Genomic DNA, 22,164 nt, shown 5'->3' with positions numbered 1-22,164 from the left:
ATCCTCAGTTCCTTCTCAATGCCTCTGGCCTGTGCTGGAGCATTGAGCATGCCCACTTGACTGGGCTTAGTTAGATAGTAGTTTAGTTAGTTTAAGGTTGTTCTTTCCCCTTTGTCTGTGTTCTTCCCCCCATTTCAGGGGTTATTTTGGACTCATTACTGGCGTTTGCTGGGATTCCCAGGCTTTAAACCAGTGGTTCTTAACCTCTTTACCATTGTAGGCTGCATCCAGTACTACCTGTATGGCCCTGAGGTCCAGTACCACATGGCCCGAAGTTGTGTGCTGATCGGGCTGTGGGTTGAGAACCACTACTTTAAACGTTGTTCTTCCTTCCAGGAATCCTCCCCACTTAGTGACGGGGATGCTCAATGCCTTAATGTTTGGGGGATACCCATATGTCCTCAAAGAGTAAAATCTGTTGTTCATTTAAAAACACACCCCATAAGAACAGGGCAATAAAATTCAAGCTCCTCTTGTTGGAGCAAACTCTGAGACTGGTTTCCTCTGCAGCGTGGGGCCTGGGTCACTTGCTGGTGGATTCTCTGCAGCTTGAGGTCTTCAAACCACAATTTGAAGACTTCAATAACTTGGACATAGGTTAGGGGTTTGTTATAGAAGTGGATGGGTAGGATTCTGTGGCCTGCTTTGTGCAGGAGGTCAAACTAGATGATCATATTGTTCCCTTCTGACCCTAAATTCTATGAGTCTGAGTCTGACTAGAGTTATGAGAACCACTGTGTATATAGTGCCTGTCCACCTTTAGATCTCAGTCACTAAGAGCTTCAGTGGGTAAAACTGCTGTTACTCCATCTGCTGTCAGGTCCCAATCACCAAGAGCAGCAAAGGACAAGATGATCGCTACCCTCGAGGTGCCAGTCAATGAAAGCCTCTGGAGTCGAGACATTTACACCCATGCCTATGGTACTGGCAGCCTCAAATTTAAAGCTGATAGTAATGTCAAGAGGAGCATAACCATTGGATCGCCTTCAAAGAGGTCCTGGTCACTGGAGACCTCAGGCCCCAAGGGCAGTATTAATGAGGCTCCCCAAAAGCATCTGGTATCTTGGGGGTGTTTAACGTGGCTTCTAAGAGCCATGCCTCTTCCAAAAAAAAGAGCTGGTACCAAAGACCACCTCTGCTTCAGGTGGTCACAGCTGTATTAGCAGACGTTTTATGATGAAGTGATCAGCACTATCTGGCTTCTCAGTGCCCTGGTTACTTACTTTGGCATCCTGGACTGCTGCATTTGAGTCTATGCCTGCGCAGGTCCACCTCATAGTGCATACTAGCCAGGTATCTATATCAGTATCGATGTCAACCTACATCGTTCTGCTGGTATCTCAGGAGTTCTGGTACTCAAAAGACCTCTTTGTACCCAGCAAAACAGTCTCCTCTGCTGTCTGGTTCCATGCATCTTTCAGTACTGAGATCCTCTAGATCAGTGATCGCACTTTTCTTATTGAGACACCCTGATTCCCCGACTCTTACCATCCAGGGAAAGCACTTATCACCTTCCATGGCCTATAATGAAGGAAATTCTGACTCTGACTCACAACTCTTTGTTTATGGATCTTCTGTATATTCAATGGAATGTTATTGTCCTCTACATGCTTAGAGAAGGGAGGATAGGCAACCTCGACCTCTGACCAGGTGGAGTGACCAACAGGGGCTATCTCCAGGGACCCTATACCACCAACAATTTCTGAGGGTTCGGAGTTCTGCCCACAGGGAGCACAGACATTCTTGCTCTCCTGTACCTTCACTCCCTCTTCTCCAGCTAGAACTGGTAGAGGAGACCTTTGAAGAACGAGAGGGAAAGGCTGACAAGGAAGTAACACCGTCATCATTGCCAGATGAGACTGTAATGACTCCACCATCTTCCAGGGCAGATGACTTCAGGCAATTCCAGGAACCGATGAAGTGAATCATGGATATGCTTCAGATTCCTCTTGAGGAAGACATGGTCTCCTGTCATAAACTCCTAGACATTTTACACACCTCAGCTTCAACACGTATGGCACTACCGGTTAATGAGGCTCTTTTAGAGCCAGACAGGACCATCTGGCAAACACTGGCTATGGCACCCACAGCTCGCAAACATGCTGACAATAAATACTGTGTCCCAGCCAAGGATTTGGAATTTTTATTCACATCCATCACCGAATTACTTGGTTGTAGATACAGTTAATGAGGCAGCATAACACAAAGCTTAACCCACCAAGCAAAAACCTAGAAGTCCTTTTGATACTTTTGGTTGCAAAAGCTATTTCTCTGCAACATTACAATTTAGAATAGCAAACCATCAAGCACGCATGTCAAAATATGACTATCTACACTATAATAAGTTTAACACCTTTAGTGAATATTTGCCAAAGGAACATCATGAACAATTTAAGACCATCATATATGAGGGTCAGATGTTAACAAAGACATCTTTACAGGCCTTCTTGATGCAGCCGACTTTGCAGTCTGATTCATATTCACTGCAATCGTGATGCAATAAGAATCTTGGCTCCAGCTGTCTGGTTTTTCTAGGAAGGTACAGACTAGTGTAGAGGACTCTCCCTACATTTAGGGGCAGTAGAACCAGTTCTGCTTCAACTCAAGGGAAAAAGGGTTCTATTCCGAGTACTTTCTTGTCCCCCAAATAACAGGATGGAGCCAATATTAGATCTCGGATGTCTCAATAACTACATGAAACAATTCAGGATAGTGACACTTGCAGCTGTAATTTCCCCTCTAGATTCCGGGGATTGTTTGCAACTCTCAACCTTCCACATTGTAATTCACCCCTCTCACAAGAGGTTCCTTCGATTCACGGTCAACCACAACCACTTCCAATACTGAGTGCTCCCTTTTGGCCCCTCCTCTGCCTCAAGAATATTCTCAAAGGTCATGGCAGTTGTAGCTGCTCATCTGCGTCATCTAGGCATAACTGTTTTCGCCTATCTTAATGATTGGCTACGCAAGAGGTTCTATCAGCTGTACAAATGACAATGTCCTTATTCTACAATTTAGGCCTCCAGATCAATCTCAAAGTCTATTTTGATCCTAGTTCAATGGATAGAGTTCATAAGAGTTGCTCTAGAGCCTGTGTAAACCAGAGCTTAGCTACCTGTGTTCAGACTTATAAATCTACAGAACCTTATTACAAGCCTAGGCTCAACAAACAGTTTGGGTTCTGGACTGGTGCACAGCCAACCAGATAGTCATCTCAGCTTCTCACCTTCTGGGTGCACCAAACACTATTGCTGATGACCTCATCAGACACTTCTCCCAGCATTCCAAGTGACAGTTGTATTCATGAGTCCTCAACAACATATTTCTAATCTGGGGATTTCTAGAAGTGGACCTTTTTGCCATCGCAGCCAATGCATGGTGCAAGAGTTTTGCTCAAGAGGTTTGATCTTCAGTCACCAGTAGATGCCTTCTCATTTCATGAACGATGGTCCTTCTTTACACTGACCCACCAGTGTCATTGTTCTTTTCTCAACAGGATCAAGCAGGACATGGCCAAGGTCATTTTGATTGCGACAACTTGGCAGAGACAAGTCTGGTATCCTCATTGCTCCTTCCACCTCTGTATGATCTTCTCAGTTGAGGTCAGAGTTTCACCACCTTTGCTGAGTACAGCCTGGGCAACGTCTCGCTGACCCCTCCTAAGGCAATAAATGGTTTGCCAGAACACCTTTGAGGCCATCTGGTAGTCATTCTCCATAGTCTCTCCAAACTCCTCTCAAGCATGGGCTTTCGCTTCAATGACTGCCTCAGCCGCAGCCCTCTTAGCCAGCCAGTACCTCTCAGCCATATCAGGAGTCCAGTGTGCAAGTATTGCTCGGAGGCCTCCTTCTTTAACTTGACAGTTTCCCTTACCACTGGAGTGAATCCACCAGCAGGTCCTAGAGTTGCCACCATGATGAGCACCAACCACCTTCAGGCCACAACTTTTCATGGCTGCCTTAACGATTGAGACCCTGAACATGGTCCACTTGGACTCAATATCTAAGACCTCACCTGGAATGCAGGAGAAGTTCAGTTCCCACCTCCGGAAGAAGTCTTTCTGCACAGGGTCCTCCACGAGATGTTCTCAGGCGACTCACACTGATTGTTTGGACCTCCCGTGTCTACCAGGCCAGCATCCCATGCATCGGATCCAACTCACCACCACCAGGTGGTGATTGGCTGCCAGCTCTGCCCCTCTCTTCACCTTAGTGTCCAGAACATACAGCCTTAGGTCTGACAAGATGACTATAAATTCAATCATCAGTCTTCAGCCTAAGGTGTTCTGGTACCAAGTACACTTATGAGCAACCTTGTGTTCGAACATGGTATTTGTTATGGACAATTCATGACTAGCACAGAAGTCCAATAACAATTCACCTCTCAGGTCCAGACCAGAGAGGCGCTCCTGATCACTCCACTCCAGGTATCTTCATCGTTTCCCACATGAGCGTTGAAGTCTCTCAGTAGAACTACAGAGTCTGTAGGGGGCGCTCTATTGAGCACCAATCTCACTGTCTCCAGATAGGCTGAGGACTCTGAACTACTGTTAGGTGCATAGGCGCAAACAACTGTCAAGGTTTTCCTCTCTGATACCCAAAGTCTCATCAAGGGTACCCTCTCCTCAATTGGGACAAACTCCAACTGCACATCACCCAGTCAGGGACTTGTGAGTACCCCTACACCTGTCCGGGGCCTCTAACACAGGGCCACTTCTGAGTAGGAGAGACCACCCTCCATAGAGAAGTTTGTTTCCACAGACAGCCAATGCTATGTGTGGAGGTGAAGCCGACTGTATCTAGTCGGTACATTTCCACTAACTGGCTCCTTTCCTGCCAGCTAAGTGACATTCCACGTCCCTAAAGTCAGTTTCCATTGCAGAGGGCCAGTTTGTCATGGTCCGTCTCTCCTGCTGACATTCTGGCATCGCACCCAACCCTCACCCTTCGCCTTGCAGGTGGTAAGCCCACGAGATGGGTCCAAGTCCCCTTTTCAGGCTGGGCCAGGCTAGGTTACATAGGTAGCCTGACCACCAGATGCTTACCTGACACCACCCCCCAGGTAGGTCCCAGTATCCCTAGTCCAGGGGAGGTTCACATGGTCATTTTTGGGCTTTCATGAGAGTCTTGAGGGGGATCTTTTTTTTTTTTTTTTAGTCTGGAACCTCCCCCCAGACCTATTTGCTTAGGGTGACCCTACCAGGAGCACTAGGCTCCAGACAACATAGCCCTGGGGTTTGTTGAAACATGCAAGCCCCTAAGCCCCTCCACCACAACAAGGTAATGATCCTCAGAGGGGATGCTTGTGTTTTTACTTTAGAAATAATTGAGAATGTCCAATCTGGTGTTTCCTGTTTCCTGAAGGATGTGCTGGAAGTCTTATATGTGACTTGTAGGGCTTTGTACCCCTTAATTGAAGAGGAGTATTAGTTGAATCTTTAACAAAGGCAACTTTTCTCCAAGATTTTCTTGGGGATTTGAATTAAACAGCTATTAACAAAAAAGAGTTTTAAACAGTCTGAGAGATCATTTTTTGTTAGTTTCACAGCTTCACTTGCATGATCTTTCTGGTACTATAATTATAACAATTCTTCAGTCATCCATAAACTCTTCCTGGAAGAATGAGGGAGTCCTGCATTTTTTTAAATGGTGGGGGGACAAAGCCCATAAAAATGAGGCAGACAAAACAAAAAGAATGTTTTTCAGCCTGTCTTTATAAAGAAGCAAAAAGGGCACAGAACAATTTTTTTTCCTTTGTAGGTTACCTTTGAGGGGGTACCAGAGAATCCTTGTAAGGATCTGAGTTATTGAGGGAGGTGATACTCATGTTAACGCTTTTCTATCTGTGTGCCACTGCATCATTGGTTTCTGAACCCACTGGTTCTGTAACGTCTCCTTTTTTTCCTCAGGATTTCCAGACAATGGCTGTGTGTGGCTGGCCTCATGGAGTAAATGTATCAGGATGGTTACTTGATTGTGGCAGATTTTATTTTGGTCTGTATAGAGTCAATCCATGGACAGGAGAGAGAACCCCACTCTGCTGACTTAGGGAGTTAGATTTGGCCTGCTTTTTGCCCTAACTGTTAGTACGTGGACTAAAGGAGCAAGAAATTCTAATACTTAGAGACCAACATCATATTTGCAATACTGGGCCTGGGCCTGATTGAACATTCATTGGCTTCAATGTGCCCTATATTCTTAATAACCAGGGATTTGGCGGGGGGGTGGGGAGGCGTAGATATAATGTTGAGCTGCAGTTTGGACATTACTTCCTAAAGCCCAAGGGCATTCAAAGGTGGGATTTTAATTTGGGCCACTTTTAGAATATGGCGAGCCATGAAGTTTGGATCTGAACTTTCAGAAATTTCAAAGTTGTTCAGATCTGGAGTATTTCTAGTTGTTGTTTGTTTGAAATCCATATGGTGACTGAAACAAGAGCGTTCTGGATTTAGAAAAGAGAACTACAGTAGAACCTCAAAGATATGAACACCAGGGTTACGGATTGACCATGTGAAACTGGAAGTGACCAATCAGGCAGCAGCAGAGACCCCCCACCCCCCAAAAGCAAATACTGTACTGTGCTTGTATTGCATCTTAAAGGTAGGCACATGTGGGATCTCTGTCCCTACCTCACCCCCATGCACAGGGCAGCCACCTACAGCCAAAAGGTGAAGACACTGGGGCTGCCAGTCCAAGGTAGCCAGAGTCAGCAGAGCAGGAGCATCACTGGGGTCTGCGCCACTTTCACCCCTTCCTCCCCCCGACCCCCAGAGATGGATGTGCTGTTTACACACTCCCAGGCACCTCACCCCACCCCCACGGGCTGGGAGGAGGACAAGCTTGTAAACTCAGTTGGACCCAGGGAAGGAAGCTGCTGCTGAAGCCTGGCCTGGAGTTTCAGCGTTGGATCTGGAGCCCGAACTGTGCTTTGTTCACAATTCCAAACATTTCAGAGTTATGGACAACCTCCATTCCTATCTACACCAATAATTGTTGTTTTCATTGGTTGTTCCTTGAACCAGTGCTGAAAACTGTTTAACTATTAGCGTACAGAGGACTAAAACAATTTCTGCACTGTTAAAATGTCTGCAGAGGCTGAGGTCTTGTCTATATTTTGACTTTTTGCACAGTTTGTCCAGCATTGCTGTAAGTGCAGAGTTAAATGATGCACTGATAAAACACTTTTTTCTTGAGCTACATTAGTGCTTCCAACATTGCTAGCATCATTGGAGCTCCACTGGTGCTAAATCCATGTGAAAGGTCAGAGAGATGCATCCTCACTGACAGCAACTGATCAGTTCCTTAGACACCTATCTTTCACCTCCAGAATGCCCCTCTGACCTTTGGAGGAAGTTTGGAAAAATGTGGTACTGGAGCTATTCAGCTTCTCTCCTAAAAGAAAATTCTCAGAATATAGCAGCACTATTTTATAATTGAAGATACATTTGACTTCTAAGAATATCGGCCTTATGAATATAGTTTCTTGGTCCCAGTTTTTAGCCCAATGTGTTAATGACTCATAGGCATGTAGTGCTTAAAATGATTCAGTAAGAAGTATTTGAGGGAGACCAAGATGCTAAATGAGGAGACAATTATTTCATGTTTGTTTCTTTTAATTAAAAACTAACATTTTGTGACATTAATTATATAAAATTTGGCATTCCATGCCATGATTTTTAGTGTTCAGCAAAGTTATGAATTTACACTCTCAGGCTCACTTTTTGAAGTTGTTGTGCAGGTTTCCTTTGAGGATGAGTATTGAGAGGTCAGGTGCGGAGAGATAATTTTGTGAAAAGTGTTTCCTCACAGCTCGGAAACCCAGCGAGGGGAGGGAGTTTTGAAGCCCGGGTTCCAGCGCAAGTGGGAACATATGCACTGCTATTTTTAGCCCTGCAAGCAGGGCCAGCTCTAACAATTTCGCTGCCCCAAGCACAGCAGTATGCCGCAGGGGGCGCTTGCTGGTCCCACGGCTCTGGTGGACCTGCCGTAGGTGTCCCTGCGGAGGGTCAGCTGGTCCCACAGGTCCGGTGGACCTGCCGCAGGCGTGCCTGCAGATGCTCCACCGGAGCCCTGGGACCAGCAGACCGTCCGCAGGGACGCCTGCGGCAGGTCCACTGGAGCTGCCTGCCGCCCTCCCGGCAACCGGCAGAGCGCCCCGCACGGCATGCTGCCCCAAGCACGTGCTTGGCACACTGTGGCCTGGAGTCGGCCCTGCCTGCAAGGTCAAATCAACTGACCCAGGCTCTGAAATGCAGTGCTGTGACTTCTTCTTTGCAGTGTAGATACACCCTATGAGTGCTTCTCTCTTTCCCCAACAGAAGTAGGTCCAATAAAAGATATTCCCTCCTTCACCCTGTCTCTGTAATAGCCTGGACCAACAGGGATACAACACTGCAAATATTGTGTTTTTACTTTCTATCACATATTATATGTTTCAGAAAGCTGATTGATGGGATGAGTGAAAGTGGGTAGTTTCATCTAAAAGATAGATCAGGTACACTTTCTGACTTTGATTTTGTCCATTGCATTTGATCGTTGGGTGTTTTTGTTAATCCAGTGTAGATGGAATTCCTTTTAGGTTCTTGAATGGACTGGAAGTATCATGTAACAGGACCATTTATTTCACTAATTGAAGTAGCAAATAGGGACATTGCAGATATGACGTGAGATGCTCTCCTTAGCCAGTTGTAGGGGTGATTATATATATTTAAAGCTTCATTTGGTGCTGGTGGTATCTGAATTACCACCCGGAAGAAATAGCTTTGATTTCCAGTTTTGGTCTCTTGCTTGTGTGGCTGGTTTGAACTAAGCAAGTTGTAGAGACTATATGTTCAGCCCTGGAGGTGGGGAACATGCTGCATTGCTCTATAGATTCCTCACTGGCCACTTAGGGAAGTGATGTTAATTAACTTTCAACAGAGTCTTATCCAGTCTTCCTTGGCTGCAAGGGTCTGAGAACTTAATGACTGGCAATTTAAATCAGAGGAATATTGGGGTGCAGGGAATCCAAAGAGCTTTTTATGATCTGAAGATTCCTCTTAGAGATTGGAAATCAAGTGATGGAATTTAATAATCCTTAACTCATCAGTGCTGCAGTCCTATAGCATAGCGTAGTCTCATCCTTATTTAAAGGCTGACAAAGGGCTTGGCAACACAGAGATAGACATAAAAGCAGCCCCTGCCTTGCGGAGTTTACAGTTAAAACAATCTAAATTTGTCATGCAGATTATTTAATAAAGGAAACTTGCTTAAATTATGTGGGGTATTTTGAAGTGAAATGTCAAATCTTTATTTGCCATGACAAGCAGATGTGATGCTGTTTCCTGATTTGCCTGGCTTGAGGGAGAGGCTTCAAGCAGCTTGGCAAAGCAGGATATGCCTCAGAGTTCTGATTCAGGGCTTTACTGCCAAACTTTTTCCTCTGGCTTGTAGAGGAAGCAGAGAGGCTTCCCTCTCACTTCCTGAGGGCTGTGATCAGCCAGGTGTACAACCCTGGAGAGTCACTGAAATAAACAGTGAACAGAGCAGTCTGTTCCTTCACAGTGTGGCAAACGTGTCTTTTATATTAAGATGGTGGTACTATGTGTAAGGTCTGCTTTTAACTAAATTGTTAAAACAACTGCTGCCTATTTTGTGTTAGCTAGATATTTCAAAAGAAATCTGGATTCAATTACTAAGTCCTTTCATTTTTTAATGACTTGTTTTGGTTACGGTCATAGAAACTAACCATCTTGGATGTCTGCTGGCCTATGACCCTGTCACAAGAACAGCCAGAACGCTGCTTGGTGGCCTGTACATGGCAAATGCATTGTCTCCAGCTGAAGACTACATATTAATCACAGAAACAAGCACATGCAGAATTATCCCGTATGTAAAAGCTCAATTTTCCCTCCTGGAATTAAAACATTGCAAATCAGGTTAGGCTGTTGATTTGTTGATTTAATTTCTAGTCACAAGCATAATTTTCTAATGCTTTAGCTGAAACTGTCCATTTAAAAATGATAATATTGGAAGTGTTTAACTTTTTTGAAGGCCAAAGCTTGAGGTTTAGTTAAAATTGAAACGGAAGTATGCTTTAAGTGGAGGTGGAAAGCCACTCCACCCAGTATAAAGTTTTTATAGATGCTTGCTCGTATAAGGCTACTGTACTTTGGTTCCTAATTTCATCAAACCTTACTGCAATTGTCCTGCTTAAATAATTCTTCCTTATAAACACTTGCACCTCTGGACTTCCTAAAGCTGCCCTCAGAAAGTGGAAACATTTGTGTGATTAGCATTATTAGCCAAATATCCCATTCTTCAAATTAAGATGTTTAATTTACCATGGTTTTCCATTTTTAAAAACATTTTATGGGCAGGGGGAGAGGAGAAGTGCGATTAAAAGGATACCTTAGTACAGCAGTTCCTACTCTTGAATTTGTCATCTCATACAACATTAGAGGTAATTTTAACATGCTAGGGCAGAGCTCTCATTTTACAAAGAATGTGTTGAGTTCTGCAAGTAGTTTTCCCTACCTGGAGCCACTATAAGGTGCTGTTCTGAGGAAGAGATTTAAGTTATGTAAATTGTATGCAGTTAGGCATCGTGATGGATAGCCAATAACTAGTATCCCCTTTGTTCAAACAGATTTGCTGGTTCTGATGAAGCCCCTTCCTCTACAATTTGAAAATCCTCTTGTGAATTGTACAGCAACTGATATACTGTACTGTTTCACTGCCTGTGTTTCTCAATGGCTGCTGTACCTAAACAGATGTAAAAATATGAATTCACTTCTTTTGGCAGCTATTGGCTGAGTGGATCTAGTGCTGGTCTGAAACCTACCTGGCAATCCACCTAACATCAGACTATCAAAAAAAGGCACATACAGACTGAGAATATTTACTCCTTACTTTCCTAGTTTCTTTTGCTCCTTTTCTGAATGCTTTAGGATCTTATCCCTGAAGAGACTTATTGCAAAGGTGAATTAAATCTGACATTGAGTAATAGTAGTACTGCAGTAGCATGTTCAAATCTCAGGCCTGACCTATACCTAAAACTTATTCTGGAGAACTGTTGGTTCGGGCTGTTGTCTTTTGTTTTAAATGGGCTTTGCTATGCTGCTGTAAGCAGTAGTATAAACAGTTCTACCAGCAAAGAAGTGATGTTGGCAGTATGGCTTTTTTGGCCAGGGAATTGATGTAAATGATGCTGGCGAAAGCACTGTTGTTGGTATAAGCAATGTCTGACCTAGGAAGGTGAACCACTACAGCTTACCAGTATAACTATAGCAGCAATCCCTTAGTGTAGACAAGACATCATGGACCCCATTGTATGAGTTGCCATACAAACATGGTCCCCATTCAAAAGCACTTATAGTCTAAGGCTTGGTCTACACTGGCGGGGGGGGGGGGGAGGGGAGGAGGGAATGTGTCAATCTAAGTTACACAACTTCAGCTATGTGAGTAATGTAGCTGAAATCGATGTACTTACATCTACTCACCGCAGTGTCTTCACTGGTAAGTTGACTGCTGCCACTACCCTGTCAACTCTGCCTGAGCCTCTTGCAGCGCTGGAGTACAGGAGTTGACGGGAGAGTGCTCAGGGGGTCGATTTATTGCGTCGGATCAATCACTGCCCACCGATCCGGCGGGTAGTATAGACATATCCTAAGTATGCTTCCTTCTGCATTTTGATTACTTCTATTCTAAGGCAGTTGTAGAAGTCTTTAACTATGACACCCAGCTGGGATTTTACTATTGGAGTGCCATTATTTGCCTGCACAATCTTTCTCTCAGAGTAAAATTATCACCCTGCAGTTGGCTGAGATTAAGCAAGTTGCTTAGGGAAATTTGAGCTCATCTTTTCTTTCCTCGTACTTGATACATAATTTTGATTGGGACTGGTAAGTGATTTCAACTCTGCTTTAGCAAGTCCACATTGTGACAGATGGCCAAAAAGGGTTAAGCAGCTCGCAAGCTAAATGACCCAGAGTCAACCTTTAGAGGATTTTGGAAAAGTATGTAAATGGTAATAGAGCCATTCCATGTTAGATGGGCTAGAACTTTGAAATGCAAACCTGTATTATTAGTGAATTAGAGGTGATGCTAATTGTATGTTTACTTGTGTCTTGTTAGATATTAGCCATATAAACAGAGTTTGTTTCTTACTATAGCTATTGATTCAGCTATCAAAAGGGAATATTAACATTTAGATGAGTCTTGAGTGAAATAATGTCATTATCTGTCTCTTTAAAGTTTGTAACAAACTGCTTAATGGCTAAATTTCCTTAATTTAATCCATATATAATAATTACTGGTGATGTTTAGGCTTTTGAAAGTACCCTATTTCTATTGTTCACCCAGGACTGTATGGTGAAGAGGCTGCCAGAAAACTGTATAAAGACTCTTGAGACCTGATCCTTTCATCTCAGATCTGCTTAATTCTTTATGCAGGGGAAACTTGAGTCATAAGACTGAGATATCCAGTCCCACCTGGATATGAACATTGGACTATAGCCTATGGATTAATTGTGAAATAACTCTTTGTAACTACAAAGCTTGCCATCACTATTATGAAACTGGTCTCAAAACTCTATTCATGTTCATGATCTTTTAACCAATACTCTCTTTTTAAATTTTTAGTTTAGTTAAGAATTAGCTGTAAACATGCATTTTGGTAAGATTTGAAATATTCATCAACTTGGGAGGTAATGTGCCCAATCCTTTGGGAGTGGTAGAACTTTTTTATATGATGAATACAATTTTCAATAATCTTAATCATATGTGACTTGGGTGGCTGGGTTGCTAAAGGGCAACCAGGCTGTCTTCTGGTTAACCAGTAAGGTGGTATAGAAGCTGTTTTGTGCTGCCTTGGTAAATCTCAGTACTGTATTGGAATACCCATCAGCTTTGGGGACTGTCTGCCCCATTCTCTGTAGTTTGCCCTAATTGAGCAACCTCAGGTATGGCTCCCCTGGCACCCCAGTCTCTCTCTCATTATAGAGTAAGTCCTTTTTGGCAATTTATAATTATCTCCACCACTGCCCAACCTTTCCTGAGATGCTAAGGCAGTGGCTGTATTTCAGGAGTTACCAACCTGTTACTTACCATAGAGCTATCGGACATCCAGCTGTGGCAGAAACAGTTGAGCGAAAGTAGTTAGTGTGCTTTAGCTGTTGGTTTATTTGCATCTGCCCACAAGAGTAATGTTATCTGGCAAGTGGCAAATCTGCACGGTTAGAGCTGTACCTACACAAATCCCCCTGCTATTAATACCAATTTTCCTTTAATGGAACATGTTCTGAAATAACCAATGCCTTCTTACATTTTTACAGGTTACTCCAGTATCACTCTGGCACATCTTTCTACATAAACATGACTTAATGACCAAGAAGAAACTGTAGAGAGTTTTCATGACCCTGACGGTAGCATGATGGGCCATGAGGGATGTCTTTGAGAACAATGGGAAAATACACTGAGGTAATACAGAAGAGCCATTTCTTGGGGTGCTAAACTAATACACAAAACTTAGGTATATTGTAAGCATACCTAACTCAACTCACGTACATGGAAAGAAAAAAGTGGTGTTTCTTCAAACGACTTCAAAGCATTTTCAGAAATACAGCTCTTCTGCACACTACCTTAATATTGAAATTTCCTCCAACATTGTACAAGTATTTCAGCTAGAACTTAGATCAGATAATGCTCCATTTTGGCTCTGGCTGCAGAGGAATTATACTGAAACAATTATCCACTTTAAATGAAAGTTGAAATCCAGTAAAACGGGATTGTGTAAAATGTGAAGTTGCACAGGCAGATGTAGAAGTTAAGCTTTCCTCTGACTGCTTGAATATAGGCTAATCTCCATGGGGCCTAGACCTCAGTGAGACTTAGAGGTTGCTTTAAGTGTACATGTCATGTTCTTCAAACCACCTACCTATATTTTGGAAAGCAGTAGGGTGCTCATTTGCCCTTAAGAGCATGAAAAAAGTTAGAACTTGACTACAAATCCTTAGTAGTACAGAATACTCATGCTCATTGATTAACTAGGTTACTTACACCCCGGTTTACCATGAAATCAGTGTTTGTAACTCTACCCTCTAGTAGCCTGCTACACACTAGAAGTTCCCTAGTGTGCTTTGACCTACCCTTCTTTGAAATGGGAGTATGTCAAAGTGTGCTAGGAATTTTAGTGTACCGCAGCAGGGTCCACATCGATACTGATGTCATGTCAGGCTAGGCTGGGGTATATTTACACCCCAGCTTGTTTGTGTAGGCAAGGATTTCTGGGTAAGCCACAAGGTATCTTCTATAGCTGGCAATCTTATGTATGAACTATTTTGATAGAAAAGCTGACACTTAGGCCAGTAGTCATACCTATGCTCTAGGTACCTGACTGGGTCCTTATCCAGATACAAGTATAAATGCACTTAAACTTGTTATACTAGTTTATCTAAAGTAGTTTAGAAATGGGTATAATTAAAGCAAGCATAATACTGTATACAACTGCCTGTGAACACATTAACTTTTGCTAAATTGGTATTAACATAATCTTAATTTTGTGACAGCTAAGGTTGTGTAAACAGACACCACACCCACCCAAAACCTGAAAAACATGGTAGTAAGTTAAAGGGAAAAAAAGTCTCCTAGATTGCTACCTTCAATGGGAAATAGCATTGCAATACTTTCACTTCCCTTTCCACATACTGAAAAGCCAGACAGCATGGCCAACCTCAAGAGATCAAATGTCATGATATTTTAATCTCTCCTGAATCTATTAGGTAAAGTGATTCTAGCCCCTGCTGCTGAAGCTCACTCCCCACTGTCTCTTTCCCAGCAATTAATCCTCCCAGTCCCTACCCACCCTACGTGCCTCCTAGGATTCTTCATCCTCCTGTTCTGGGAGCCACATGGTGGAGGATCAGATGTGCCATCTCGTCTGTTTCTTATAGCAGGGGTGGCAGCAGTGGAGCTGCTGTCAGAATGGTGAGACTGCTGATTTCAAGCACAGCTCTATGTTGCCAGGGGGCTGGATCATCTTATGTCATCACAAGATGAGCTCCAGCACTTTCTAAAGAGTTGGCAATAGTAGCAATATGTACCTCAACTTCAAATTCACTTAAGAACTTTACCAGCAATGTTAACAGATTTTAACATAGGGAGAAGTAATCAATAAGGCACTTCAACCAGTCTGAGTGTCTGCCCCAGGGTTTTGCACCAATTCAACATCACTTTCTAAACAGGATTTGGATGAATGCCAACATTCCCTGCAGGGGTAAATCAGTCACTTTGTCTTAGTGATGGAGCTTTTAAATGGGCCTGCAGCTGCTCCTGGTCGATGGAGAATTAGGTTCAGACATGGTCACTATTAGGAAGAGCTGCAAGGTATACTTTTTTCCTTAGGTCTTCCCAAGTGATTAATTACTAGAGACATTAAATATTTCATTAAGACCAAAAGCAATAGTCTTAATTTAAGCCTTGCAAGGTGGATAGATACCAGAGCTCTGGGCACTAGAATGTTCTAAACTAGGCAGCAGACTTCTAGACGAAACTACCTCCCTTCAATATGTTCACAATTTCAGTTCACCATAAAAAGGTACGAGAGTTTCATACTAGACAATTTTTATTTTGAAAAGGTGCAGCAGTGAACAGGGTCCTTTGAAGGGCACTTTCTAAACAAAACAGTTATGGTACAATAGAGAGCAGAAATTAGTAAGTCCACAGTGAAGTATAGTCAGACACTGTACAAAGGAGGAACAAGTTAGGAATACATATAGAGTTGCACATTAAAAAATAATTTAACAGCCATCTTCATTGATTCAGCAGTATTACAACCAAATGTCTGTATTTGCCTTGTGTAGTGGATCAATTTAAACAGATTTAGACATTACCAAGTTATTTTAGTCTGAGACTACTGCCCCTACTATAGATGATTTAAGATCAGCACTCAAGGGGACAACGATCTGTGAAAGCAACATTTACTCCCTGACATACAAGAAGTCAATTTCCTGGCCCTATAAGCACTTATCAGATTTTTTCACTCATGCTAAAGTGACAATACTTTCAGTTAAGTGAGTAAGGATATTTGTGTTAGTAGATGCAATAGTTTTGCTTCTGCTGCAATGTTTTGCAGAATACAGTATCTGCTTAGTCAGATTAGACTATCAATAGAAACAGTTTACATTTAAAAATGACCTATAATCACATTTGATATGAAAGACTAGTGCTTAGTAAGGCTTCTATTCATTTTCAGCTATTAAATGGCTCAAGTAATAAGGTGCAAGTGGACACAGCCATGTTCAACCAGTTATTAAATGGAACATAGGAAGGCTCAATTTTTGAACCACTTGTTTCTGGAATTTGGTCTAGCTGTAAGTTAACTGAAGTAGCATGCTATTTCAGTTTTCAAGAAAAAAGTGAATATTGATCATTCAGGAGTGTGAAAATATCCATAGGATTTACTGCAGCCTGTGGAAAAAAAACACTGAACAGTTAAATCAGAACAAAAAACAGGGCAGCAGATTGTTACTGTCCTTCCTTCAGCTAAGCTTAAAATGCATTTCCAGTGCATGTTTCTTCAGAAGTGTTTGCATTTTTAAGTCAAGTCACAGCAGGACTGATGAGTAGAATGTAGTGATGTGAAGGTTTTCTGTGGTAAATTATTATTAACTGGCCAACTTCAGATGTGGGTGTGGTAGACTCATGGTCAGTTGAGGAAAAAGGCAATGTAAGGGAACAAGTCTGGCTGCAACTGAAATGACTGACCCGTATTTTCTGCATGAAAATACTAACAGCATGTTAAGTTAGGGTGAAATTCTTCCCGCTGATCAGACTTACTGTATATTCTACACCAGTTCTATACAATCAATTTCCATGTCAATGAATTAGAGGTAGAATATGCAAGATACATCGTTATCATTAAAGAGTAAAATTATTCCTGCTAACCAAATATACCATACCAGGAAACGTGGTTATATCAAATTATACTTTTGGTCATGATTATATACTAGCTTTTTCTACAAAAAGAGAAAGTGTCTACTTAAGAGACCACCACTACACCACTGTTGCAGACAATGACAACCATTGCATTGTGGACACTTAGTAAACATCACACTGGAACTTCAATTCGATGACCAGCTAGAATAGTTTGGACAGAGATGCTCAAAGTTTAATGCATACATCACTGACTGAAGATTTGCCTCACCAGACCCTTCACAACCTACAATTAAGTACAGCCACCAGCAAGTTTAACTAAAAAGCAGAACACAAATCTAAGTGTGGTAGTGTTAGACAAATATTAAATGAGTGTTTATATCACTTTTGGCTTGGTCAAAGAATAGGAGCAAAACTTGTTGCAGGACCTAACAGATGGGTAAGGAAAAAGGTAAGATGCCAGGGAACACACTGATTAGGAAGGAGAGGTGTTTGTAGAAGAGGCCAGAGACTCAGAGACATCGAAGTGGGATAAGATGTTTTGGTGAATGGAGGAGAAAATAAGTTGAAAATCATAATTATGGTAGATAAAGAAAATGGAATATTTCAAAGGATCCAAGTAATTTAATGGGAGGAGACTGAAAGTAGTGAGGTGTTGTAATGTGCCTTGAGAGAAACAGCCTCTCAGTATGTTCCCTTAGTTTTCCCCAGGCATCTCTAATGCCTCTGGATCAACAATAAATATGTTCAGATTTGGGAGGCAAAATTAAATCTGTTCACCATATGATTATGGATGGAATCAAGTTTACCTCCTGTTGGAAGTCACACAAGGAAGAAGGATGAGTAGCAGCTGGTCAGGTTTGTCAATACTGAAGTAAAATGTAGTCAATACCATGTGTGTAAGTGTTGCTTTTACCAGATTCAAGAAGCTGTAAAATGGGGTGTAATTTTTGGTTTCTGAAATTAGATCTATTCTTATGGTTCAGCTATCTGAAATAATAATACTTACTTAGCATAGGGCTTCATCTACTTGACAATGCACCAATTCAGGAAGTACCAACTCTTCTGACCTAAGGATATTGTTTTCTAAATGCATAAGTAGATATATTAAAAACAAACAGTAAATAGCAACAGCTTAAAATGAGGAGAGCTTTAATTTGACAATGAAAAATATGTAATATCAGTTTTTTCCTTAAGCTACAGTTCAACTGCCTTCAAGCAGGATGATTTTCTTATAGGATCCTGTGAGATCAAGATGATAATTCAGTAGGTTTCTAGCTGTTGGTTTGGTAATGTATTTCTATGGAGTCTAATTTAGTAAGCTTGCTGGCTCTTGAATTTAGGTGATTTTCTAAGTTTAGAAAGGCAGTCAATATTTTGAAAATGCAAACATCACTTATTAATTCCATATGAGTGTATTTAAGGGTGAAAATAGTGTCATCAGTAAGTTGAAGACAGACAACTACCTCCTCACTCAAATACCAAAAGCAGTAACATACCAGAATCCTTTGGCATGAAGGGCATTAACGGAGGTAGTTTTCAGCACAGAAGCAGCTCTCTGGCAGAGGCACTCAAACTGACGTAAGTAGTCATCCTACCATGATCTCTGCTAAGTGAGGATTTGTGATTTTTATATTTTGGGAGGCAAAGCCAATTTAGCTGTATGCATTAGGTCAATCTGAAATGTTCAATTATTCACAAGGTACTTGAGAAGGCTGGAGATGACATGCACATGACAATTACTGTGGTGCCTATTTCTGTGTTTTCTGATGTTTACTCCTGTTCAGATTAGTGAAGCAAAGCTGGTCCATCATGACCAATATGCAGGCACTCAGTTTTATTCCAACACTTCATATTAGTATTAACATATTAATAAAGCCTATTTCAAAATGTGTTATGTTAAAACTTAGAAGTAAGTAGTTACCACTATATATAATAACCTGTTACAATGTTCTGAATTGGAAACAGTCTGAAAGAGTATCCTTGTGTCTGAAAGCTGCTTAAGCAGACCTGTGAGATGAATATTTTTACTGCTCTAGTTTGAAATTGAGATTATTATTATTATTATTATGTACAGTGCTTTAAAGTCTGCAAGATGGACAGTTTCTACTCAGATCCCTACGCTCTCTGTCTTATACTCTCCCATGACATACTATGGTAGTTTGTTCCAGCTTAACTTAAATTACAGGTGTTCAACACTGCTCTTAAACACTTTGCTTTTAGGAAAGTCTGTACAAGAGCGAATGAAGATGGGTGAAGATTTCAGTGCAATATGTCCTGCCCGGGGTTAACATGATTCAATTTATAAACTCTGTCTTTATTTCATACAAAAACAAAATAAATCCAAGTCAGATTTATAGGTCACAAGTCAACACTATACCTCTGATATAAAAAAGTATTTGAAAGACAAGGTATATGAGCAAGACAGATTAGCTATGTCTGACTGTTCAGAATTACAGGTCAGTTGTAAAAATATACACTGGGCACCAGGCAGCCCTCTAAAGACTAGGGATTCTGCCATTCCCCACCGATAAAAGTTTTAACAAAACCAGTTGATTGAGTATTCCCGATGTAATTATTGTAGTTAGATACAGACAGACCTGCTGGAGTCCCTCTGAAGAAATGAACACAGGAAGCCAACTGAAGAGGCTGATAAATGCTGTTACAGAGACCTTGTGGAAAGTTTGTGAGCCCAAATACCATGACTGAACATTAGGCGTGGGTCAAATCTGTACCTAAGAGTGGGAAGAAGGATCTGCGTGAGCTATATTTAGATCAACAATTACCAGCAACCTAATAGATCTAACATATAGCACTACAGCGGAATGGCAGCCTCCCTCAGCAGAGCACAATAGGGAACTAGTTCTCCTCTACCACAGTGCTACAACATTTCAATTTAGTCACAAACCAATACTTCAGAAGTTGACAAAAGTCAGTGTAGTGGCACTTCTAGCAACAGTGTAGATGTTGCATCTAAGTACAACACTAGGGTGTATCTGCAATAGCATTACATATGAATAAAGGAAAAGCATGTCCAGGAGCTGCATTTTCAATATTTTGCAGTATTTACAGCAGCAAAATATTATGGCAGTTTAGCATGTAAATGCAAGCCTATTTATAAATAATAACAGCCTTTTAAGTGCTGTAAACATTCTAGAAAAGTGTTTTGAGCTCAAAACAAAGCAGCAGCTTTCTAACTGGAGAGAAGGCAGGTATGACTGACTCACACAGATGCTTTTGTTGCATGATACAAGCTCTGTTTTCATGGCAGTTTGACAGTATTCCTTGTTTTGAATATTCAAGACTTGAATCCAAAAGAAGTAGTAAGACAAGACTAGCAAATACTTTAGTTAGAACATTCCTGTGTGGAGCAACACACAAAGCTTTTAATAAGCTGCAAGTGATTATTTCCTTATTTAACCCATTGTTCCTTTGATTGGTCAGCACAGCTGAAGAGCTCTACAGGCAGCACTCTTTTCAAACCAACAGCGACTGATAAAGTTACCTGGAAAGGGGTGTTTAATGACACCATTGCTGAAGATACATTTGATATGTCCTTCGTTTATCATATCTTACAGCCACCAGGTACAGTTAATTTATCTACATTTAGCCTTTATAGTCCCAAGTTTACATTTAAATTAATTGACACTAAATTATAAGTCTAGATGGAGTTTCCTGGATGAAAAATGCAATACTAGGTCTGAGACAAAACATTCAGCTTTAGAATTTAGTTTGTCCTATACCCAGCTTCCTTTCCATTAATACAGTCTCCTCCTCAGACCAAATGTCTACACTGCTTGACAATTTCCAGGGATTTAAGTTTAAAAGCATTTATGGCACCATTCCTTTAGAGAGAAGGGAAGGCCCTACTTCCGAAAAGAGTAAAACTTTTGAGTCTTATGTAAAGGGAACTGATTTTATAAGACACAGTCCTAAACTGCTACACAATTGTGAATGATGATTCCAAAACTAAAAGCTGAAATAGTCAAAAAAGGTTACCCTGGGTCAAAGACACCTGGTGTGCGACAAGTTGCTCCTGAGCAGGACTGTAACATCATTAGTCGATAGTTCATCTTCTCTAAAATTTCTTGATCTATTGTTTTAGCAATGTTGGTAAGCTGGTGTGGGTCTGCAGTCAAGTTGTAGACTTCAACAAACACCTGTTTTAAGTGGAAAAAACAGTTCCTGTACTGTATTAAATGTCAATGATTACAAACAGAATACTTCCTACACAATTAGTGGGGAAACATGTTGGTAGAGCGACAACTTATTTTCTACTGCTATGTATTATAGTTACATTATATCTTCAGATAGCCTGTAGTGCCCACTATGTGCTAATACTTACTAGACAGCCATGAAATGGACTCTTCCTTGAGGAGCTCACAATTTCGGGACAGTCTTGAGGGGTCAGTGGCAAATTAAAATAAGGCAAATATTTAGTGAATTATCTACATGTCAAATATTAGGTTTGTCATCATATGAATGGAGCCTAAGGCAAGCACATATAGGTAATAACTAACACTCCAGACATATAGCTCTGGTTAATGAAACTCCCACAGAGTACATCTTTTTACCCAGACGACACTGCATATAACAGAGAATTGGACACAAGTGTATGATGTAATCTCCAACTAAAACAGTAAAACCTTTGTATGGTCTGCTTAGAGATTCACAATATTTACTGTTTTTTCTTAAGAGTTTATGGGGCAGTCTGGTGATGGGTTAGCATGCAGTGACGTAAGACACTGGTTCAAAATATACCTCTGACCAATCTGTGGGACACTAAAGGTTGGACATACCACGAGAATTCAACCAAAGCATGTGTGCAATTAAATCAGCAGATTAGATCAATTTTGAGGTCTGCCTTTAGGAGGGGTAGAGTACTCATACAGCTCCCCTATCAGGGAAGAAGGGCTTGATCATGGTTGTCAGAGAATGGGAACAGGGAAGGGATTTAAGAGAAGAGCTGAGACTTTGAGTGCACTGTTTACACTCCTGGTGGCACCACACACACTAAAGTATCTTCCATGGGATAACTGAAGACAACTGTTCATGAAGCTAACATCCTACTAATGAAATTTGAATTTTGCTTCTAAATGGAGAGAAAGTCTGTGTCCTAATGAGACAGATCCTAGTAGGCCAATTGTCCTAAATCTTTCGGGAGAGCTGGCTCTGTCATTTTCAGACCAGCCAGCTGCATTCCTCCAGTGTAAACAGCAATCAGCCTATTCAAATGTAACTTGCTTCGTCTCTC

At 41.5% G+C, this 22,164-nt stretch overlaps 1 protein-coding gene and 1 pseudogene across 3 annotated transcripts in view; one reads left to right on the top strand and one right to left on the bottom strand.

Annotated features, from left to right (window-relative positions):
- Positions 1–851: 851 nt before the first annotated feature.
- Positions 852–13,495, top strand: LOC115645105 (annotated as a pseudogene).
- Positions 13,496–15,613: 2,118 nt separating this feature from the next.
- GNS (glucosamine (N-acetyl)-6-sulfatase) overlaps positions 15,614–22,164 on the bottom strand; it is a 31,991-nt gene continuing 25,440 nt past the window's right edge. The window contains exons 13-15 of one of the 3 annotated variants that reach the window (XR_003998497.1): positions 20,910–21,070; positions 19,511–19,645; positions 15,614–17,996 (exon numbers count right to left, since the gene is read on the bottom strand). Coding sequence is in view for 1 of the 3 variants with exons in the window: in XM_030548832.1 (XP_030404692.1) it covers positions 19,573–19,645; positions 20,910–21,070 (234 nt within the window). In the remaining 2 variants the exon portion in view is untranslated. Of the gene's footprint in view, positions 19,646–20,909; positions 21,071–22,164 lie in introns of all 3 variants that reach the window. The other 2 variants (XR_003998498.1, XM_030548832.1) reach the window with 2 other exon arrangements.

This window comes from Gopherus evgoodei, chromosome 1, assembly GCF_007399415.2.
Source record: "Gopherus evgoodei ecotype Sinaloan lineage chromosome 1, rGopEvg1_v1.p, whole genome shotgun sequence".
NCBI classification, from domain to species: domain Eukaryota; kingdom Metazoa; phylum Chordata; order Testudines; family Testudinidae; genus Gopherus; species Gopherus evgoodei.
This window is presented reverse-complemented; position numbering and strand designations above follow the sequence as displayed.